Raw genomic sequence first — 20,715 nt, 5'->3', positions numbered from 1 at the left:
AAGGCCCTAAAAATTGTCAAAGACTCCAGCCACCCTAGTCATAGCATGTTCTCTATTTACCGCACGACAAGCGGTACCGGAGCGACAAGTCTCGTTCCAAGAGGCTCCTAAATAGCTTCAACCCCAAGCCATAAGACTCCTGAACAGCTAATCAAATGACTACCCAGACTATTTGCATCCCCCCCCTCCCCCTCTGGAACGCTGTTGCTACTCGCTGTTGTTATCTTTGCATAGTCACTTTAATAACGCTACCTACATGTACATATTCCCTCAATTACCTCGACACCGGTGGCCCCGCACATTGACATTGACTTTTTACCGGTAACCCTTGTACCGGTACCCGCTGTACATAGCCCCGCTATTGTTATTTACTGCTGCTCTTTAATTATTTGTTATTCTTATCTTTGACTTGTTGTATTTTCTCAGAACTGCATTGTTGGTTAAGGGCTTGTAAGTAAGCATTTCAATGTAAGGTCTACACCTGTTGTATTCTGCACATGTGACAAATACAATTTGATTTGATTTATAAAACACCTGTCTCCAGATTACATCTTCAAACTAAGGGAAACCATGGCATCCTTGACAGAGAGGGAGAAGCGTTCATCCATGTACACAGGTAAGAGAGTCTAGCTTGCTACATTTTTTTTCCCAGAAAGTATTTTTCATTGTCCGTTAAAGTGTACTGTTAGCTAGCTAGCTAATGTTAGCTGGCTGGCTCGCTAGCTTGCGTTACGTGTAAGATCTGTGTAGTAATATTATTCGTATCTCAGAACCATTTGCATAACTGCAGATTTATGCATGGTAGCAATGTTATGAGTTGAGATTCTGGTTCATTGTTAGGTTCGCTAGGTAGCTACATGTCAGAACAAAAGACTCCACTAAGTAACCATTTCACTGTACTGTTTACACCTTCTGTATCCTGTGCATGTGACAAATAAACATTGATTTTATTTGATATAGCGTGTGTTTACCAGAGACAGTAATGTGATGAACATCATGACCTGCAACAAAGTCAAATCAGGATACAACGTTAGGCCAAAGAGACAGTGTCCAAGTTCTGAAAGTCTCTGGTAGAATGTCCTGCTTTTATTTCGTCACACTCTGATATGGTCATTATTTGAACTGGCCAGCCAGATAACTTAACGTTAGCTAGCTAGCTAACAAGCTATAAACGAACCAAAACATTGTTTAGAAAGTTGCTGTTAGTTGCCTGGTTTGCTATTGACATATACTAATACACCAATTGTGCTATTTTGGACCACCAGGCTACTCATGCAGCCTGTTGTTTTTGTGTTTATACTTTTTCATAATGACAATGACAAGTTGTCGTTATGTCGGAGGACAATAAAATGTTCATGATGTCACTGCGACAACGTTGCGTAGGTTAAACAAGCCTTTAGTCTTGAAATCTTTGGTTATTTAGTACACTGCTGTACTCATTCTGTTCAGCACATACAGTAGCCTCACATGTGAATCCTTAAAGAGATGGGTGGGGCAAAGGCTTAAGAAGGTGTGAACGATGCCGACTGGGTGTAGACAAAGAAGAGCTCTCCAGTAGGTGTAAGAAAACATTCAAGGGATATTTTCTCAAAAGTCTGGTTTATAAAGAAAGTTTATAAACTTTCAAAGCAGAATTACTTCCCCATTGTTCTTCAACTGTAGTGTATTATATAACATTTTCTATCTCTGAGTCTCTACTTTTATCCAACGTTAAAAAAATAAACAATTTCAAATGTTGCTACATAACACCGAATCGTGCCAGTGTATTTGTTAGTTTTCATGGCTTTATACAATAGGAGTTGGCCAAGGCACATACAGTATAGTATGGGAGCATGAGGCTAACTAACTAATAGTAGGACTGAGAAGGAGAAATCTGAGCGTACCTTCTGGGATAGACTCTAGTGATCCCTCCGTCAGTGGCTACAAACCTGGCCAGGACTCCGTGCCTGGGAACCGAAAGAACACACAGAAACCAATCACAGTTCAACAAAAGAGGCTAAGGGACCATCAAGACAATTCAGAAAGAGGCATGAACTGAGTGAGAGAGTGAGCGAGCGTGTTCTTTCTGTTCCTCTGTGTCCAGAAACTTTAAAAACAGATTGCTATATTTCCGGAGAGTCACTTCTCATGATGTCCTAATTCTGAATAGAGTTGTTTGTTCAGTAAATTGATTTGGTTTGTTTGAGTGTGTGTGGATTATAATGGACAAAAATGTGTCTATGGTATAATGAATGCATCAATATATGTTCAATATACAGTTGAAGTCGGAAGCTAACATACACCTTAACCAAATACATTTAAACTCAGTTTTTCACAATTCCTGACATTTAATCCTAGTAAAAATTCTCTGTCTTGGGACAGTTAGGATCACCACTTTATTTTAAGAATGTGAAATGTCAGAATAATAGTTAAGAGAATTTATATATTTCAGCTTTAATTTCTTTCTTCACATTCCCAGTGGGTCAGAAGTTTACATACACTTGATTAGAATTCGCTAGCATTGCCTTTAATTTGTTTAACCTGGGTCAAATGTTTTGGGTAGCCTTCCACAAGCTTCCCACAATAAGTTGGGTGAATTTTGGCCCATTCCTCCTGACAGAGCTGGTTTAACTGAGTCAGGTTTGTAGACCTCCTTGCTCTCACTCGCTTTTTCAGTTCTGCCCACAAATTGTCTCTAGGATGAGGTCAGGGCTTTGTGATGGCCACTCCAATACCTTGACTTTGTTGCTCTCAAGCCATTTTGCCATAACTTTGGAAGTATGCTTGTGGTCATTGTTCATTTGGAAGACCCATTTGCAACCAAGCTTTAGCTTCCTGACTGATGTCTTGAGACGTTGCTCAATATATCCACATAATATTCCTCCCTCATGCCATCTATTTTGTGAAGTGCACTAGTCCCTCTTGCATCAAAGCACCCCCACAACATGAAGCAGCCACACCCGTGCTTCATGGTTGGGATGGTGGTCTTCGGCTTGCAAGCCTCCTCCTTTTTCCTCCGAACATAACAATGGTCATTATGGCCAAACAGTTCTATTTTTGTTTCATCAGACCAGAGGACATTTCTCCCAAAAGTACGATCTTTGTCCCCATGTGCAGTTGCAAACCGTAGTCTGGCTTTTTTATGGCGGTTTTGGAGCAGTGGCTTCTTCCTTGCCGAATGCCCTTTCAGGTTATGTCGATATAGGACTCGTTTTACTGTGGAAATAGTTACTTTTGTACCTGTTTCCTCCAGAGTCTTCACAAGGTCCTTTGCTGTTGTTCTGGGATTGATTTGCACTTTTCACACCAAAGTAAGTTCATCTCTAGGAGACAGAACGCGTCTCCATCCTGAGCGTTATGACGGCTACATGGTCCCATGGTGTTTATACTTGCATACTATTGTTTGTACAGATGAGCGTGGTACCTTCAGGCGTTTGGAAATTGCTCTCAAGGATGAACCAGACTTGTGGAGGTCTACAATTTTTTTTCTGAGGTCTTGGCTGATTTCACTGAGTTTGAAATACATCCACAGGTACACCTCCAATTGACTCAAATTATGTCAATTAGCCTATCAGGAGCTTCTAAAGCCATGACATCATATTCTGGAATTTTCCAAGCTGTTTAAAGGCACAGTCAACTTAGTGTATGTAAACTTCTTACCAACTGGAATTGTGATACAGTGAATTATATGTGAAAAAACAACTGTTGGAAAAATGACTTATGTCATGCACAAAGTAGATGTCCTAACCGAATTGCCAAAACAAAAGTTGGTTAACAAGAAATTTGTGGAGTTGTTGAAAAACTAGTTTTAATGACTCCAACCTAAGTGTATGTAAACTTCTAACTTTAACTGTAATTACTGGGGTGTCTTCAGAACACACTAATTATTGGCATGGCTGGTCCTGGGTTTTTCTTTCATCATGTTTTATTGGCAAAACAAGGCGAAGACTCTCAGAGCAACAGACCTATACATTAGACTGTAGCAGTATTAGCTGCTTTGTGTTTCTCCAATAAGACATCAATAAAACAGGGAATAGCCTGACTTTCTATATGACTCACTTAACTGACTCTCAATGTTTACATGATCACTGTAATGCAATGCAGTGATGACGGGAAGTGTGTGTGTGTGTGTCACTCACAATGTCTGCTCCTTCCACAGTTTGACCAGATCAGCCGTCAACCCAGCATCCAACAGCAGCCTACTGACCAGAGCCATATTACCTAGAGAGGAAGACATTGTTGTTGAAGTACCATCCGCAGTAGACCCCATGGCAAACTGCAAATTTGACACATAGGAGAAGATAGCTTGACCTTGATTAGACAACACCGAGGACATTGAGCTCCATTAGCTGACGATGAGGAAGATGGTAGGATCTACAGTAGCTGATACCCATTAGATGATGACCACTATAGAGGTTTTGAGTCACATAGAAGCATGACAACATCAGGTTCTAGGAAATTCAGTCGATCAGGATGATATCACCCCTTGGCCAGACTAGACTAATCAAACGCCTATACCTCATTCGATCAGGCTGATGCTACCCTCTGACCGTCACAGGGCTATGGATCACCATGATATCACAGTGGCGGGAAACCGGCCTGACTCACCCCACTAACCACTCCCTCCTGGGTGGGCGTACTGCCTATTAATGACTGTATTGATCTAAAGCTACTCTTTCTTTAACCTTGACTGGCTATCGAACAAAACAGGCAGAGGAATTCCATCTGTGTGTGTGTGTGTGTGTGTGTGTGTGTGTGTGTGTGTGTGTGTGTGTGTGTGTGTGTGTGTGTGTGTGTGTGTGTGTGCAGAGGAATTCCATCTGTGTGTGTGTGTGTGCGTGCAGAGGAATTCCATCTGTGTGTGTGTGTGTGTGCAGAGGAATTCCATCTGTGTGTGTGTGTGTGTGCATGCAGAGGAATTCCATCTGTGTGTGTATGTGTGTGTGTGTGTGTGTGTGTGTGTGTGTGCATGCAGAGGAATTCCATCTGTGTGTGTGTGTGTGCGTGCAGAGAAATTCCATCTGTGTGTGTGTGTGTGCAGAGGAATTCCATCTGTGTGTGTGTGTGTGCATGCAGAGGAATTCCATCTGTGTGTGTGTGTGTGCATGCAGAGGAATTCCATCTGTGTGTGTGTGTGTGTGTGTGTGTGCATGCAGAAGAATTCCACCTGTGTGTGTGCGTGTGGTCATGTGTGTGCGTGCGTGGGACAGGCATGGCAACTTACATGGCTCTTCCACTGTGTTCCTGTCAATGAACTGGTTGAAGTCCAGGAGGAACTGGGTGTTGTTGTCCTTGTCCTTCAGGCCTTTGCAATACTCCCTATTTCAATATGACACATTAGATACATTACAGTAGTCTCAAACCTAACTCAACATCTGCACAACATCATACTCAACCCCTTTTATAACTTGTCCTCAATGCTATTCAGTGCTCCTCAATGCTGGCATAAACTGTGGATTAACTAGCTACTCTTGTCTGTAAGTAAACTACAGGAGTATCGATGGTTGTATATGATCTGAGGTGGAGGAGATTCATTTATGCTGCTGTAGCCAGTCACCTGGGGGCAATGAAGGTATGTCCCAACTCATCAAACCTCTCCACCTGCAGAGTGTCCATGGCTGAAGAGAATAGACAGACATCCTTAGAACCTTACACACACTGTGGAGGACACATGGCCTACACAGTACATAGACTGATCATTATGAAAAGAAAGAACTGAAAAAAAGATGAATGAGTGTAACAAGAAATGACAGAAAGAGAGACAGTGATTATGGAGCTAAACTCCATCTTTTAAGCTTGGTATTACCACTAGTCTGTCAGCATGACTTTTCACGGCTGATAGGACAGAAGACTTTGCTGACTGTCTCGGTCAGGCCTTTCCTAGAACAAGGCAATCCTTAAACTCACTGACAACCAACGGATACTGGTTCATAAAATCAAATCACATAAAACAGTATGTCACATGCTTAAATAGTGACAAAAGGAATACATACACAGTGAATAACGAATAACATGGCTATATACAGGGAGCACAAAATAATATGCTATAAACAGGCAGCACAAAATAACATGCTATATACAGGGAGCACAAAATAATATGCTATAAACAGGGAGCACAAAATAACATGCTATATACAGAGGGAGCACAAAATAACATGCTATATACAGGGAGCACAAAATAACATGCTATATACAGGGAGCACAAAATAACATGCTATATACAGGGAGCACAAAATAACATGCTATATACAGGGACAAAATAACATGCTATATACAAAAAAATAACATGCTATATACAGGGAGCACAAAATAACATGCTATATACAGGGAGCACAAAATAACATGCTATATACAGGGAGCACAAAATAACATGCTATATACAGGGAGCACAAAATAACATGCTATATACAGGGAGCACAAAATAACATGCTATATACAAAATAACATGGAGCACAAAATAACATGCTATATACAGGAGCACAAAATAACATGCTATATACAAAATAACATGCACAAAATAAAATAACATGCTATATACAGGGAGCACAAAATAACATGCTATATACAGGGAGCACAAAATAACATGCTTATACAGGGAGCACAAAATAACATGCTATATACAGGTAGCACAAAATAACATGCTATATACAGGTAGCACAAAATAACATGCTATATACAGGGAGCACAAAATAACATGCTATATACAGAGAGCACAAAATAACATGCTATATACAGGGAGCACAAAATAACATGCTATATACAGGGAGCACAAAATAACATGCTATATACAGGGAGCACAAAATAACATGCTATATACAGGGAGCATATAATAACATGCTATATACAGGGGAACACAAAATAACATGCTATATACAGGGAGTACCAGTACAGAGTCGATATGCAGGGGAGCGAAGTAATTGATGCATCTATGTCCTGTACATATACTGTAGGTAGGTATAAAATAGGCAACAGGATAGATAGACAGTATCAGTAGTGTACAGTGCATTCGGAAAGTATTCAGACCCCTTCACTTCTTCCACATTTAGATACGTTCCAGCCTTATTCTAAAATGGGAAAAATCAACATGCTTCCTCATCAATCTACACACAATACACCATAATCACAAAGCAAAAACAGGTTTTTAGAAAATATTTTAAATGTATAAAAAAAACACTAATAGAAATACCTCATTTACATAAGTATTCAGACCCTTCGCTATGAGACTCGAGATTGAGCTCAGGTGCGTCCTGTTACCATTGATCATCCTTGAGATGTTTCTATAACTCAATTGGAGTCCACCTGTGGTAAATTCAATTGATTGGACATGATTTGGAAAGGCACGAACCTGTCGATATAAAGTCTCACAGTTGACAGTGTCAGAGTAAAAAAGCAAGCCATGAGGTTGAAGGAATTGTCATAGAATGCCGAGAGAGGATTGTGTTGAGGCACAGATCTGGGGAAGGGTACCAAAAAAATGTCTGCATTATTGAAGGTCCCCAAGAACGCAGTGGCCTCCATCATTCTTAAATGGATGAAGTTTGGAAGTTTCTTCCTAGATCTGGCCGTCCGGCCAAACTGAACAATCGGGGGAGAAGGGCCTTGATCAGGGAGGTGACCAAGAACCCGATGGCCACTCTGACAGAGCTCCAGAGTTCCACTGTAGAGATGGGAGAACCTTCCAGAAGGGCAATCTCTGGAGCACTTCACCAATCAGGCTTTTATGGTAGAAAACAGTAAAAGACACATGACAGCCCACTTGGAGTTTGTCAAAAGGCACCTAAAGGAGAGAAACACAATTCTCTGGTCCTTGAGAGGCCCAGGCAGATTCTGGATTTGAACCTGATCAAACATCTCTGGAGACCTGAAAATAGCTGTGCAGCGGCGCTCCCCATCCAACTCGACAGAGCTTGAGGATCTGCAGAGAAGAATGGGAGAAAATCCCAGAATACAGGTGTGCCAAGCTTATAGTGTCAAACCCAAGAATCGCTGCCAAAGATGCTTCAACAAAGTACTGAGTAAAAGGTCTGAATATTGGCGTAAATGTGATATTTCAAATTTTTCTATAATACATTTCAATTGATTTATTCTAAAAACGTGTTTTTGCCTTGTCATTATTTACATTTACATTTAAGTCATTTAGCAGACGCTCTTATCCAGAGCGACTTATGGGCTATTGTGGGTAGATTGATGAGTTAAAACAACAATTATCAGTTTTAGAATAGCATCGAGCCAGGTAAGGTTGGGCAGGCTCGGTGCTCAAGAGCTCCAGTGCGCCTGCACGGTCCGGTCTATCCAGTACCACCTCCACACCCCAGCCCTCCGGTAGCAGCTCCCCGCACCAGGCTTCCTGTGCGTGTCCTCGGTTCATTACCACCAGTGCCAGCACCACGCATCAGGCCTACAGTGTGTCCCACCTGTCCAGCGCTGCCGGAGCGTCCCGCCTGTCCGGCGCCGCTGCCGGAGCGTCCCGCCTGTCAGGCGCCGCTGCCGGAGCGTCCCGCCTGTCCGGAGCCGCTGCCGGAGCGTCCCGCCTGTCTGGCGCCGCCCGCCTGTCCGGCGCCGCTGCGAGCCTCCCGCCTGTCCGGCGCCGCCTGTCCGGCGCCTCCCGTCCCGCCTGTCCGGCGCCGCTGCCGGAGCCTCCCGCCTGTCCGGCGCCGCTGCCGGAGCGTCCCGCCTGTCCGGCGCCGGAGCCTCCCGCCTGTCCGGCGCCGCTGCCGGAGCGTCCCGCCTGTCCGGCGCCGCTGCCGGAGCCTCCCACCTGTCCGGCGCCGCTGCCGGAGCGTCCCGCCTGTCCGGCGCTGCTGCCGGAGCGTCCCGCCTGTCCGGCGCCGCTGCCGGAGCGTCCCGCCTGTCCGGCGCCGCTGCCGGAGCTTCCCGCCTGTCCGGCGCTGTCAGAGCTACCGCCCCTCATGCCAGAGGCGCCAGAGCCCCTCATTCCAGAGGCACCAGTACTCCTCTGCCCAGCGCCGCCAGTGCTACCAGTCTGCCCAGCGCCGCCAGTGCCCCCAGTCTGCCCAGCGTCGCCAGTCTGCCCAGCGTCGCCAGTGCTCCCAGTCTGCCCAGCGCCGCCAGTCTGCCCAGCGCCGCCAGTGCTCCCAGTCTGCCCAGCGCCGCCAGTCTGCCCAGCGCCGCCAGTCTGCCCAGTCTGCCCAGCGCCGCCAGTCTGCCCAGCGCCGCCAGTCTGCCCAGCGCCGCCAGTCTGCCCAGCGTCGCCAGTCTGTCAGGATCAGTTAGATCCACCAGTCTGCCAGGATCCGCCAGAAGTGCCAGTCGGCCAGGATCTGCCAGTAGCACCAGTCAGCCAGGATCCGCCAGTCGGCCAGGATCTGCCAATCAGCCAGACTCTTCCAGATCTGCCAGTCAGCCAGACTCTTCCAGATCTGCCAGTCAGCCAGACTCTTCCAGATCTGCCAGTCAGCCAGACTCTTCCAGATCTGCACAGTGAGCCAGACTCTTCCAGATCTGCCAGTCAGCCAGACTCTTCCAGATCTGCCAGTCAACCAGACTCTTCCAGATCTGCCAGTCAACCAGACTCTTCCAGATCTGCCAGTCAGCCAGGATCTTCCCAATGTGCCAGTCGGCCAGGATCTGCCAGTAGCACCAGTCAGCCAGGATCTGCCAGTCAGCCAGGATCTGCTGAGACCACCAGCCAGCCAGGATCTGGTAGATCTATCTACCTGCCTGAGCTTCCTCTCACTCCCGAGCTTCCTCTCACTCCCGAGCTTTCTCTCACTCCCGAGCTTCCTCTCACTCCCGAGCTTTCTCTCACTCCCGAGCTTTCTCTCACTCCCGAGCTTTCTCTCACTCCCGAGCTGCCTCAGTCCCGAGCTGTCCTTCAGTCCCGATCTGCTCCTCAGTCCAGTGGGGTTCTGGGTGAGGACTACTAGGCCATGGTCGGCGGCGAGGGTGGACTATCCAGGGACGCGAGGAGAGGGGACTAAGACATTTATTGAGTGGGGTCCACGTCCCGCACCGGAACCGCCACCATGGACAGACGCCCACCCGGACCCTCCCTATTTGTTTTGAGGTGCGTTCGGGAGTCCGCACCTTAGGGGGGGGTTCTGTCACGCCCTGGTCTAAGTATTTTGTGTTTATCTTTATGTATTGGGTCAGGCCAGGGTGTGGCATGGAGTTTTTGTATTGTGGTGTGTTTTGTCTGGGGGTTTTGGTGTGTATGTTAGTGGGATTGTAGCTTAGTAGGGTGTTCTAGGTAAGTCTATGGCTGTCTGGAGTGGTTCTCAATCAGAGGCAGGTTATCGTTGTCTCTGATTGGGAACCATATTTAGGCAGCCATATTCTTTGGTTGTATTGTGGGTGATTGTCCTTAGTGTCTTGATGTCCTGATTCTGTGTTCGTTTGCACCAGTTTAGGCTGTTTCGGTTTTCATTACGTTTATTGTTTTTTGTAGATATTGTATTTAGATTCGTGTTACGTTTGTTTATTAAAACATGGATCGTAATCTACACGCTGCAGTTTGGTTCGACTCTCCTTCACCATTAGAAAACCGTTACAATAAGGCTGTAATGTAACAAAATGTGGAAAAAGTGGTCTGAATACTTTCCAAATGCACTGTATGTATTGTGTGTGTGTGTGGTGTCTGTATGCATATGCATGATGAGAGGGTGTGTGGGCGTGTGTGTGTGGTGTCTGTATGCATATGCATGATGTAAGGGTGTGTGGGCGTGGGTGTGTGTTGGGGAGTCAGTGTAAGTATGTGTGAGTGTGTGGGTAGAGTCCAGTGCTTGTGCATAGTCAGTTCAAGAGAGTTGGTGCAAAAAGGGTTAATGCAGGTAGTCAGGGTAGCCATTTGATTAGCTATTAACGGTCTTGTTTAGATGTCCTGTGGATTTTCAGGGTCCTGTTGGTTCCAGACTGAGTGCATTGGTACCGCTTGGGCCTTCCTCTGACACCGCCTGGTATAGAGGTTCTGGATGGCAGGGAGCTCGGCCCATGCACTACCTTCTGTAGCGCCTTGCAGTCAGATGCCAATCAGTTGCCATACAAAGCGGTGATGCAGCCAGTGAAGATGCTCTCGATGGTGCAGCTGTAGAACTTGTTGAGGATTTGATGGCCCATGCCAAATATTTTCATCTCAACCACAGACTGGTTACAGTGGTGACAAGTTAATGTGTGTCACACACACGCACACAGTTTTGGACAGAGATGAAGTGTGGTGTGGTGTGGAGAGTTAGAGAAGGTGTGGAGTGAGACTGAAGTGATCGAACAAACAGAAGAGGGGAAGAGGAATACTTGCCCTTCTGCCCTGTAGGTACCCCAGAGAGAGAGAGAAAGAGATGGGTAGGTAGATAGAGAGAAAACAGAACCATTGGGATTTCAGATGTCTTGCCAAATTGATATTACACCAATTAAAAATTCTAGAAAAGGAAGGATTTAAAACAACAGCACTATCAAAACGGTGATGTGCTACCATGCAGAGACACGCAATAAAGCATAGTTTGTTCACAGACATCCACAGTTACTCCAGCACAGTGTTTGTCTCTCCTATCATTTCATGTGACAATCCTTGGCTTGGGATTTTACTTTGCTCTATAGTTTCTACACTCGTAAAGACATCAATGTTCATCACCCCATCTTTTAAAAGAAGACATCATGAGAAACAATTCCATTAAACTCGATACAGTCATGTCAGGAGTCTGTGAAATCGTTTACTGATGGTTCAGTATCAAAAGGTTCATGAGTATCTGGTCCATAATCAAGGAATTTCTTATGGGCTCCCGAGTGGCGCAGCGGTCTAAGGCACTGCATCTCAGTGTTAGAGGCATCACGACAGACCCTGATTTGATTCCAGGCTGTCCAGGCTGTCACAACCGGCGGTGATTGGGAGTCCCATAAGGCGGCGCAAAATTGGCCCAGCGTTGTCCTGGTTAGGGAGGGCCGTCATTGTAAATAACAATTTGTTCTTAACTGTCTTGCCTGGTTAAATCAAATAACAAAATAAATCATTTCAATAGCATGTTAAACATGACAGGTAGATTTGGGGCATCTCCTCTAAGGACTAGGCCGGACAGGGATCACATGGACCTTAACTGCTCTTTCTATTACTCCCTATCACCGTAGATTAGTCATTCATTTTCCTGTCTTAGACTCTTTTCACTTCCTCTTGTTTCCCTCTGAATCAATATACTTCATCAAGCAAACACAGACACATGACCATGCAGAGACTGGAGGAGAGATAATGAAAAGTGAGATACACCAGAGAATACACTGAGTACTTGCCCCATGGGGCTGTATGGATCCAATAAAGGAGCAGATAGAGAGAAGACAGGAGGGGAACATTAAAGTCAACAGAGAGTTGGATGTAGAGGTGGATTTATCTTGTACATCAGAGGTACATGGTCCATGTGATAAAGCCGCTATGAGCAGCTATAAACCAGGTCTGGGTAGAGAAAGAGGTACAGACAGATTTACAGTCCAGAGGAAAGCCCTGGAGCAGAGTCAAGCTTTGTAGAGGGTAATATGTCCCCTCTGCCCTCGGATTCCAAGAGAGGGAACAGAGGAAAGAGTAATGGAAAGGATGAAGGTAGAGAGTGAGAGAGGGAACAAAGGAAGTGGGAAAGGGTTGGGAGACAGGGAGGGAGGAGAGAAACTCCTGAGCCCAGGAGAGAGAGGGAGCAGGAGAGGTAGAGCGGGATGGTAGAATGAAAGGAGAGAGCGAGACAAAGGGAGAGACAAAGGGAGGATCAAAGTATGTGTGGTTAAGTCTATGAGTAGCAGGACTGGAGACTGGTCTAGAGGGCCACTCATTTCAATTCAATTCAAGGGGCTTTATTGGCATGGGAAACATATGTTAACATTGCCAAAGCAAGTGAAGTAGATAATATACAAAAGTGAAATAAACAATAAAAATGAACAGTAAACATTACTCACAGAAGTTCCAAAAGCACTCTATAAACAAGGGACATCTGCAAACTCGCTGATCTGAGAGCAGAGTCGTTGAAGAAGGTTTTGTTTGTGTTGATGTGTGTGTGTGTTTGTGTGTGTGTACTCACCCATAGCCTGATGGTCTGATGGTGTCTCCCAGTTTGGCCTGTATGTAGTGTTCACTGTACATTGGCAGGACTAGGGCCAAGCTGGGGAAATAAAGGTATGGTCACTGTTGACAGACTGATGGCAATGCTTGGAAAAACATGTTCATCCAGAAGGTGACAGAACACTGATAATCTGCATAAACACATTTGAGTGATTGTTTTACTGTGATGGAAAGGGACATAGAGTGTCCCCTACTGGCCAGACGTATATTATTCATGAATGCGAGATCTAAGACAACTGTAATACTACAGCAACCTATCCAATGCTTTCAGATGGCCACTAGTTTCTAGGGCTACAGCTATGGGGTTAAGGGTTGTCTCTGAACTGGATTCAACATCTGTCAGTCCTCCTGCTCACCTATAGTCTGTTCCATTGACCTGAGCCCAGGTGTACGTCCTTACTCCTCTGTCGATGTATCTCTGTCAAAGAGCGCACACACATGCACACAAACACACACACACAAGCAAACACACATGCACAATGTACGTGAAACACATACACACACAAACAGAGGCTTTAAAACAGTCCTAATCCTAAACAACATATAACTCCCTTCAAATCAAATCAAATCAAATTTATTTATATAGCCCTTCGTACATCAGCTGATATCTCAAAGTGCTGTACAGAAACCCAGCCTAAAACCCCAAACAGCAAACAATGCAGGTGTAAAAGCACGGTGGCAGGAAAAACTCCTAGAAAGGCCAAAACCTAGGAAGAAACCTGACCAGGCTATGTGGGGTGGCCAGTCCTCTTCTGGCTGTGCCGGGTAGAGATTATAACAGAACATGACCAAGATGTTCAAATGTTCATAAATGACCAGCATGGTCGATAATAATAAGGCAGAACAGTTGAAACTGGAGCATCAGGTGGACTGGGGACAGCAAGGAGTCATCATGTCAGGTAGTCCTGGGGCACGGTCTCAGGTCCTCCGAGAGAGAGAAAGAAGAGAATTTGAAGAGCATATGTGGGGTGGCCAGTCCTCTTCTGGCTGTGCCGGGTGGAGATTATAACAGAACGTGGCCAAGATGTTCAAATGTTCATAAATGACCAGCATGGTTGAATAATAGTAAGGCAGAACAGTTGAAACTGGAGCAGCAGCATTGGACTGGGGACAGCAAGGAGTCATCATGTCAGGTAGTCCTGGGACATGGTCATAAGTTGAAACTGGAGCAGCAGCATTGGACTGGGGACTCATCCTTCCCCGATTTCACTGTTTTCACTGGGAGATGACATCAGTGAGTCAGTATTAGTAACATATTGATCTGTCATTTGTGCTGATCTCACCTCATCCTGAGTTTTAACCAGAGTCTCTATGGTCTCTTCACCTGGGTTCCCATCTATCATAATTCTCCTGATCTACAGAGAAAGAGAGAGAGAGAAATAACAAAATCTAACAATGTTTCGTCTCCAACTGTACCCTGTGTCAGATATCTGAATGGTTACAAGGTTTGATCTCTCTACCATTCTCTGTATAATCTAAAACACAGTGCACATCTGTACACCAGAGAGAGAGAGAGAGAGAGCGAGAGCGAGAGGAGAGCGGAATAACAACAAGGAGATTGTAGCACATACTGTATACGTTGAACTTCACTCCAACCGTATATATTAAAGGAGAGAGAGAGACAGACAGAGTTGTGGTTGTCACTGCTCCTGTAAATATGTCCTCTCATTTACAGCCAGTCACTGTGTAAATCACACTCAATTAGATTTAGTAGGAGACAGGACACAACTAACACCTGTGTGTGTGTGTGTGTGTGTGTGTGTGTGTGTGTGTGTGTGTGTGTGTGTGTGTGTGTGTGTGTGTGTGTGTGTGTGTGTGTGTGTGTGTGTGTGTGTGTGTGTGTGTGTGTGCGCACGCGTTTACCTGGACTTTAACGTCGTTCTCCAGTTCCGCATCGAGGAAGTCCAGAGTGACAGGCTCCTGTAATTTAGGGTTCTGAAGAGAGGAGGGTGTTTAGTCTGGTGGATGAGTTAGCATGACACATGCTCACACATGCACTCAGGCAAGCAAGCACACACACACACACACACACACACACACACACACACACACACACACACACACACACACACAAGGTGCCCATTTATACATTTATTCAATATTTACAAGAAACCAGTGAAAACAACATCACTATGGAGAGAAACACTGGGTTATTGAAGTAAATAAAGCTGGTTAATTCAGTAGAATGACCCTGTTTATATCGGCCCTTCTGAAGCATGTTGAGTTGTTACAGTGAGTTGTAATGAAACACAGTAGTTTGTATGTTTTTCAGTGCTTGGTTCTTAGCATGGCTTCAGGCCAAACTGTAAAACTCTGCTCCTTACCCTTTGAGTCATGTTCGACACAAGAGGATAACCTGTATAGTTGTACATACAATCAGACCGTTTATAAAGCTGAGAATCAATTCCAGGTAGGGGTTTACCACTGACTTGAATACTTCAAATCAAAGTTTATTTGTCACATGCGCCGAATACAACAGGTGTAGACCTTACAGTGAAATGCTTACTTACAGGCTCTAACCACCAATGCAAAAAAGGTATTAGGTGAACAATAGGTAAGTAAAGAAATAAAACAACAGTAAAAAGACAGGCTATATACAGAAGCAAGGCTATAACAGTAGCAAGGCTATATACAGCCACCGGTTAGTCAGGCTGATTGAGGTAGTATGTACATGTAGATATGGTTAAAGTGACAATGCATATATGATAAACAGAGAGTAGCAGAGGTTAGAGTCCCGCTCCTTGAAAGCGGCAGCTCTAACCTTTAGCTCAGTGCAAATGTTGCCTGTAATCCATGGCTTCTGGTTGGGGTATGTACGTACAGTCACTGTGGGGACGACGCCCTCGATGCACTTTTTCCTGGAATGTGGGTGTGTGTATTTTTGTGTGTGTTGCTTGTGTGCATGATGGTTTAGTCTGTGCGTGTGTTGTCTGCATGCCTGTTAGAGTCTGTGTGTCTCATACAGACCGACTGTACACAGTGTTAATGTCAGCAGTGAAACCCTCTGTGCGTATCAGTGACTTTATAATGTTATAATGTAAGTAGCAGCAGAAATACACATCTACTCTATTAAAGCACCAGTAAATGGATGGAACCTGATACTCTGGTCTAAAACAACGCTGCTCTACCTTTAGACTGTTTACCCTTTACCCTTTATGGAAGGTTCATATGGATTTAGTTTCTGCAAAAGCTACAGACACACACTGTGATGATGGTGGTTAATAAATGATCCTTACATTAGATGGAGAGAAAATACACATGGAACAGTGGAGAAGAGGAGAAGGAAGATGAAGAGGATCTTAGCATTAAATAAAGAACTAAATCTGATACAAGTCAGTATTCGATGTCCATCGATGTCTGATGACGTCATGAGATGATGTGGAAACAGGCCACTAGGAGCAACAGTGAGTGCTGTTACTTTCAAGTAGGTAACAGTTATGCTAGGGTGTTGTGTACGGGGTTGGGCATAAGTGTCTGCCTCTGATTCCAAAGGTTACAAGTTTGAATCCTGCAAAAGAAAGTTGTTTTAAATATTTTTTTCAAGCCTATCCCAAACCTTAACCCTTACCTTAACCATTAGGAGTTAATGCCTAAACTTAACATTAAACACTTCAACATGTGACATTTGCAACAACTGCAAAAATTGACGTTTGAAAAATGTCTAATTCTGACGTGAGACTGTGAGAGCTAGTTGCGTTAGAGGCCATTAGATAATACAGAAAATGCATGCACATTGATAAACAGTCAAATCGTTTCGTCTGTGGGAGGATGAAAGTATATGGCAGAGAAAGAAAGAGAGGGGGTAAGTGAGTGGGTGGGGGAGAGAGATCAAAATCCAACTCCAATGTAGCAAGGGATTTATGTGATGAATATGAAATGGGTTTTCTATACAACCATAATCACATACAGACCGAAACACAAGAAAAAGAGAGAATATGTTCAAATAGTCAAAGGTCACCCTCAATATTCACACACCCCTCTGTTTCTCTGATCACACATTTGCACAGATACACACACATGCACGCACACAGGCACGGACACACACACATCATACACAGTAAGATTGACAGGGTGTGTGTTTCAGGGTGGGCCCCCATAGGAGAGAAAAATAGACAGCACAGGGGTCCATGAGAAAATACTCTTTCACTGGATAATGGACATCATTTAAAAAGCATGCATATGGTGTGAATATAAATAGGAAATACAGTTTCAAGAATTGATCCAGGGAGAAAGGAAAACCTGCAGCAGTACAAAGGAAGGACCCGCTATAACCCTGGTCATCATGTGTTAGTTTAGTCACTGCTTCTCTCTGCCAGACAGCTCTAGCTCCAATGACTTAACTCATCACAGGAAACTAACTGCCTTATCTACAACATCTATAATTTCCTCAAGGACCCACCCTTCTCTCTCTCCCACTCCCTCTCCCTCTCACATAACCGCACACACACATAACCGCACACCCAAACGTCTCTAGTCACTTACATAACATAATAACAGCAGGACAGATGGATTAGAGGAAAGAAACCGTTACATAGAAAATCTGAGTCTAAATAAACAGTGTGAAACATTGAGCTAATTATGTGACGTTATTTTACTGGAGGTTAGTAACTAACTAATACGTACTAGTCACTATTCGTATCTATTCCTCCTGGAATGTAGGGGCATGCTGCTCATAGGGCTATAGCATCAGGAAATGCCAACACTTGACCACATTTTACTGTACACACACACTCTACTCAATGGTCTTACAGTTAAAGATCAGCACCTAAGGGCTAATAATCTAAGTCTGTACTATATTCTACTGTAGTACATCAGTGGAGGCTGCTGAGGGGAGGTCGGCTCATAATAATGGCTGGAACAAAACAAATGGAATGGCATGAAACACATGGAAACCATATTTGATACCATTCCACTCCAGCCATTACCACGAGCCCGTCCTCCCCAATTAAGGTGCCACCAACCTTCTGTGTAGTACATCTACACTCTCTCGGTCCTATTGTCAGCTCATGGAGAGTGATGGCACATGGCTTACTGAGTCTTGTCTTGCAGTTACAGATCCTTTACTAACAGACACATACTGTAATGAGAGTGACGCAGGGAGCATTTCAGTGGGAGACATATTATTCTCCATTTGATAATAATATGAATTCATAGGCCAGGCTCTTTTATCTAAATATAATAAAGATTTAATCATGTGGCCAGGCAGGAATCAAACCATGACTGTTGCAACCTTCAACAAAGGTTTGCATGTGCCCCGCTTGTATGGGTAGTCTGTATTATACGCTGATTATACCAAACATTAGGAATACCTTCCTAACATTGCCCTCAGAACAGCTTCCATGCATCGATGCATGGATGAGGTGTCGAAAGCGTTCCACTGGGATGATGGCCCATGTTGACTCCAATGCTTCCCACAGTTGTCCTTGATACACATGGGAAACGGTTGAGTGTGAAACACCCAGAAACATTGACTGACACCTACTACCATACGCCGTTCAAAGGCACTTAAATATTTTGTCTTGCCCATCTGAATGGCAGACATACACGATCCATGTCTCAATTGTCTCAAGGCAAAAAAATCATTCTTTGACCTGTTTCTTCCCCTTCATCTACACTGGTTGGAGTGGAAATAACAAGTGACATCAATAAGGGATCATAGCTTTCACCTGGATTCAACTGGTCAGTCTGTTATGGAAAGAGCAGGTGTTCTTAATGTTTGTATACTCAGTGTATATCCAACTAGCTCTCAGTTTCACATCAGAATTAGATGTTCATTTATGTTTCTCAAGGTTTTTAAGTTTAAGGTTAAGTTTTAAGGTTATGGTTAAGTTTAGGCATTAACTCAGAAATCTTAAGGTTAGGCATTAACTCCAAATGGTTAAGGTAAGGGTTAAGGTTTTGGATAGGCTTAAAACAAAAATAACTTTCTATCGTATGATTTCAATTTGCAACCTTTGGAAAAAGAGGCAGATTCTTACGGCAAAACCGGAACCTACTTGAAGGTAACAGTAGTCACTGTTGCCCCTCGTGGCCAGTTTCCACATCATCGCTTGACGTCCTCAGACGTGGGTGGACGTCGAATAATGACTTGTGTCATGGGGTGACCTGGCTACTATATCAGCATGGTTCAAATCACATTAGTCAGACCAAGGCCTTCTGATGGCATTCATCTCTGATCCCCTCTCTGTAATGTGAAGCCTGCTCCAAAACCTGACTGACACACTCACACAGATGGTTCTTCCATAGGAAACGTATACAACACTCTGCAAGACCCCCAGTCACTTTGAACTGGTTCCCTTTGAAAGAGGCTGCATGCCTTCACACACACGCATGCACACCATGTGTATGCTGTGTGTTGGTCAGTGCCTGTGTGTGTATGTATAGATTAGATCCATGAGTGTGTATCCATTTTGATTAGCCTCTACTATAGCAGAACATAGTATTGGCTGTGGCTGGATGAGATGTGAACATGTGTCCCATGAGAACTAAAACTCAGAATCAGAGAGGCCCCCCTCTGAACACAACATGCCCCAAAAGAGAGCCTGGTCCTGGGCCACACATGGCCATATGTAGCCTGTCAAGACCTGGGCTGCGGGTGTTGAGGAGGAGGTCAGGAGAGGAGGAAAAGAAAGGGGAGGAGAAATAGAAGAGGTAGGGAGGAGCAGTGGGTTGTGTTTCTCTAAAGGTGGGTCAGGACCATCATGGTGGCCTTGTGGCTAGATACACTGCTACAATCATGTGTGTGTGTTCATATGAACATGCATAAGATCCACAGTAGTCATAGCAGCACCTCAAGATCCTCAGTCTACTCTGTGTGAGTTGGGATTGTAAAACGTGTTAACAGAATAGAAGAGGTAAGAATAGAACATACCTTAGGTTGGAGGTTGGGGTGTAGCAGCACATATCCGTTGGGGTCGATGGCAAAATAATATCCATTAGGTCCGATCTAAGAAACAGAGAGGGTTGGAGGAGACAGTTGATCATAGGCTGTACACCATGTCTTCTCAATACATCACTGTTCTGGATTATTAATGTATCATCAACATGATTGTGTTGATGCGAGAGAGGGTAGGGCTGTCACAGGTAACACTGAGACTGAAGTAAGAGAATAAGGAGTGTTCTGGTGTGTTAGTGTGTGTGTCACTCACAGTGTAACGCGGTGTGAGCTTCTTGATGTCATCTAGTGACACGTCAATCCCCATCACCCCTAGGATCAACTGGTTCTGAATCTGAGAGAGAGGGAAAGAGTTCAAAATTAAAATGTCAAATCACAGTCTGAATAGTAAGAGTCGTGCTGATTTAGAGGATATTGGCGTCTAATGCTGGGATGGGATTATCTGAAAATGGTCCCGTGAGGCCCAGTTGGTAGAGCATGGTGCTTGCAATGGTAGGGATGTGGGTTTGATTCCCATGCGGGACCAGTAAAAAAAAAATATGCACTCACTACTGTAAGTCATTCTGGGAAAGAGCATCTGTGTAAATGTAAAGAGTTTGTTTTCCTGGTTGTGTATGTGGATTACCTCTATGCCCAATTCATCTTTATACTTGGTCTTGTTGAAGACAGGTAGGGTTCCTGTGATGACCAGACCTAGCTCCTAACACACACACAGACAAAGAAAGCTAAATTAAACTCATCGTTGTTGGGTTTCAGAAGCCTCCAGCGTAGAGGTACATTTTGGTGAGGT

The 20,715-nt window shown here is 44.5% G+C and overlaps 1 protein-coding gene across 1 annotated transcript in view; it reads right to left on the bottom strand.

Moving 5' to 3' along the window:
• Positions 1–20,715, bottom strand: part of LOC115109800 (voltage-dependent calcium channel subunit alpha-2/delta-1-like) — a 101,891-nt gene that overhangs the window by 35,913 nt on the left and 45,263 nt on the right. The window contains 14 exon segments of the mRNA XM_065009935.1: positions 1,884–1,946; positions 4,119–4,200; positions 5,204–5,298; positions 5,537–5,597; positions 9,988–9,992; positions 12,213–12,225; positions 12,718–12,723; positions 12,997–13,070; positions 13,387–13,448; positions 14,314–14,385; positions 14,894–14,965; positions 19,902–19,976; positions 20,179–20,259; positions 20,551–20,625. Of these exon segments, the coding sequence (XP_064866007.1) occupies positions 1,884–1,946; positions 4,119–4,200; positions 5,204–5,298; positions 5,537–5,597; positions 9,988–9,992; positions 12,213–12,225; positions 12,718–12,723; positions 12,997–13,070; positions 13,387–13,448; positions 14,314–14,385; positions 14,894–14,965; positions 19,902–19,976; positions 20,179–20,259; positions 20,551–20,625 (836 nt within the window).

This window comes from Oncorhynchus nerka, linkage group LG25, assembly GCF_034236695.1.
Source record: "Oncorhynchus nerka isolate Pitt River linkage group LG25, Oner_Uvic_2.0, whole genome shotgun sequence".
Taxonomy (NCBI): Eukaryota; Metazoa; Chordata; class Actinopteri; order Salmoniformes; family Salmonidae; genus Oncorhynchus; species Oncorhynchus nerka.
Note: the sequence above shows the minus strand (reverse complement) of the source record. Positions and strands in the feature narration are given on the sequence as shown.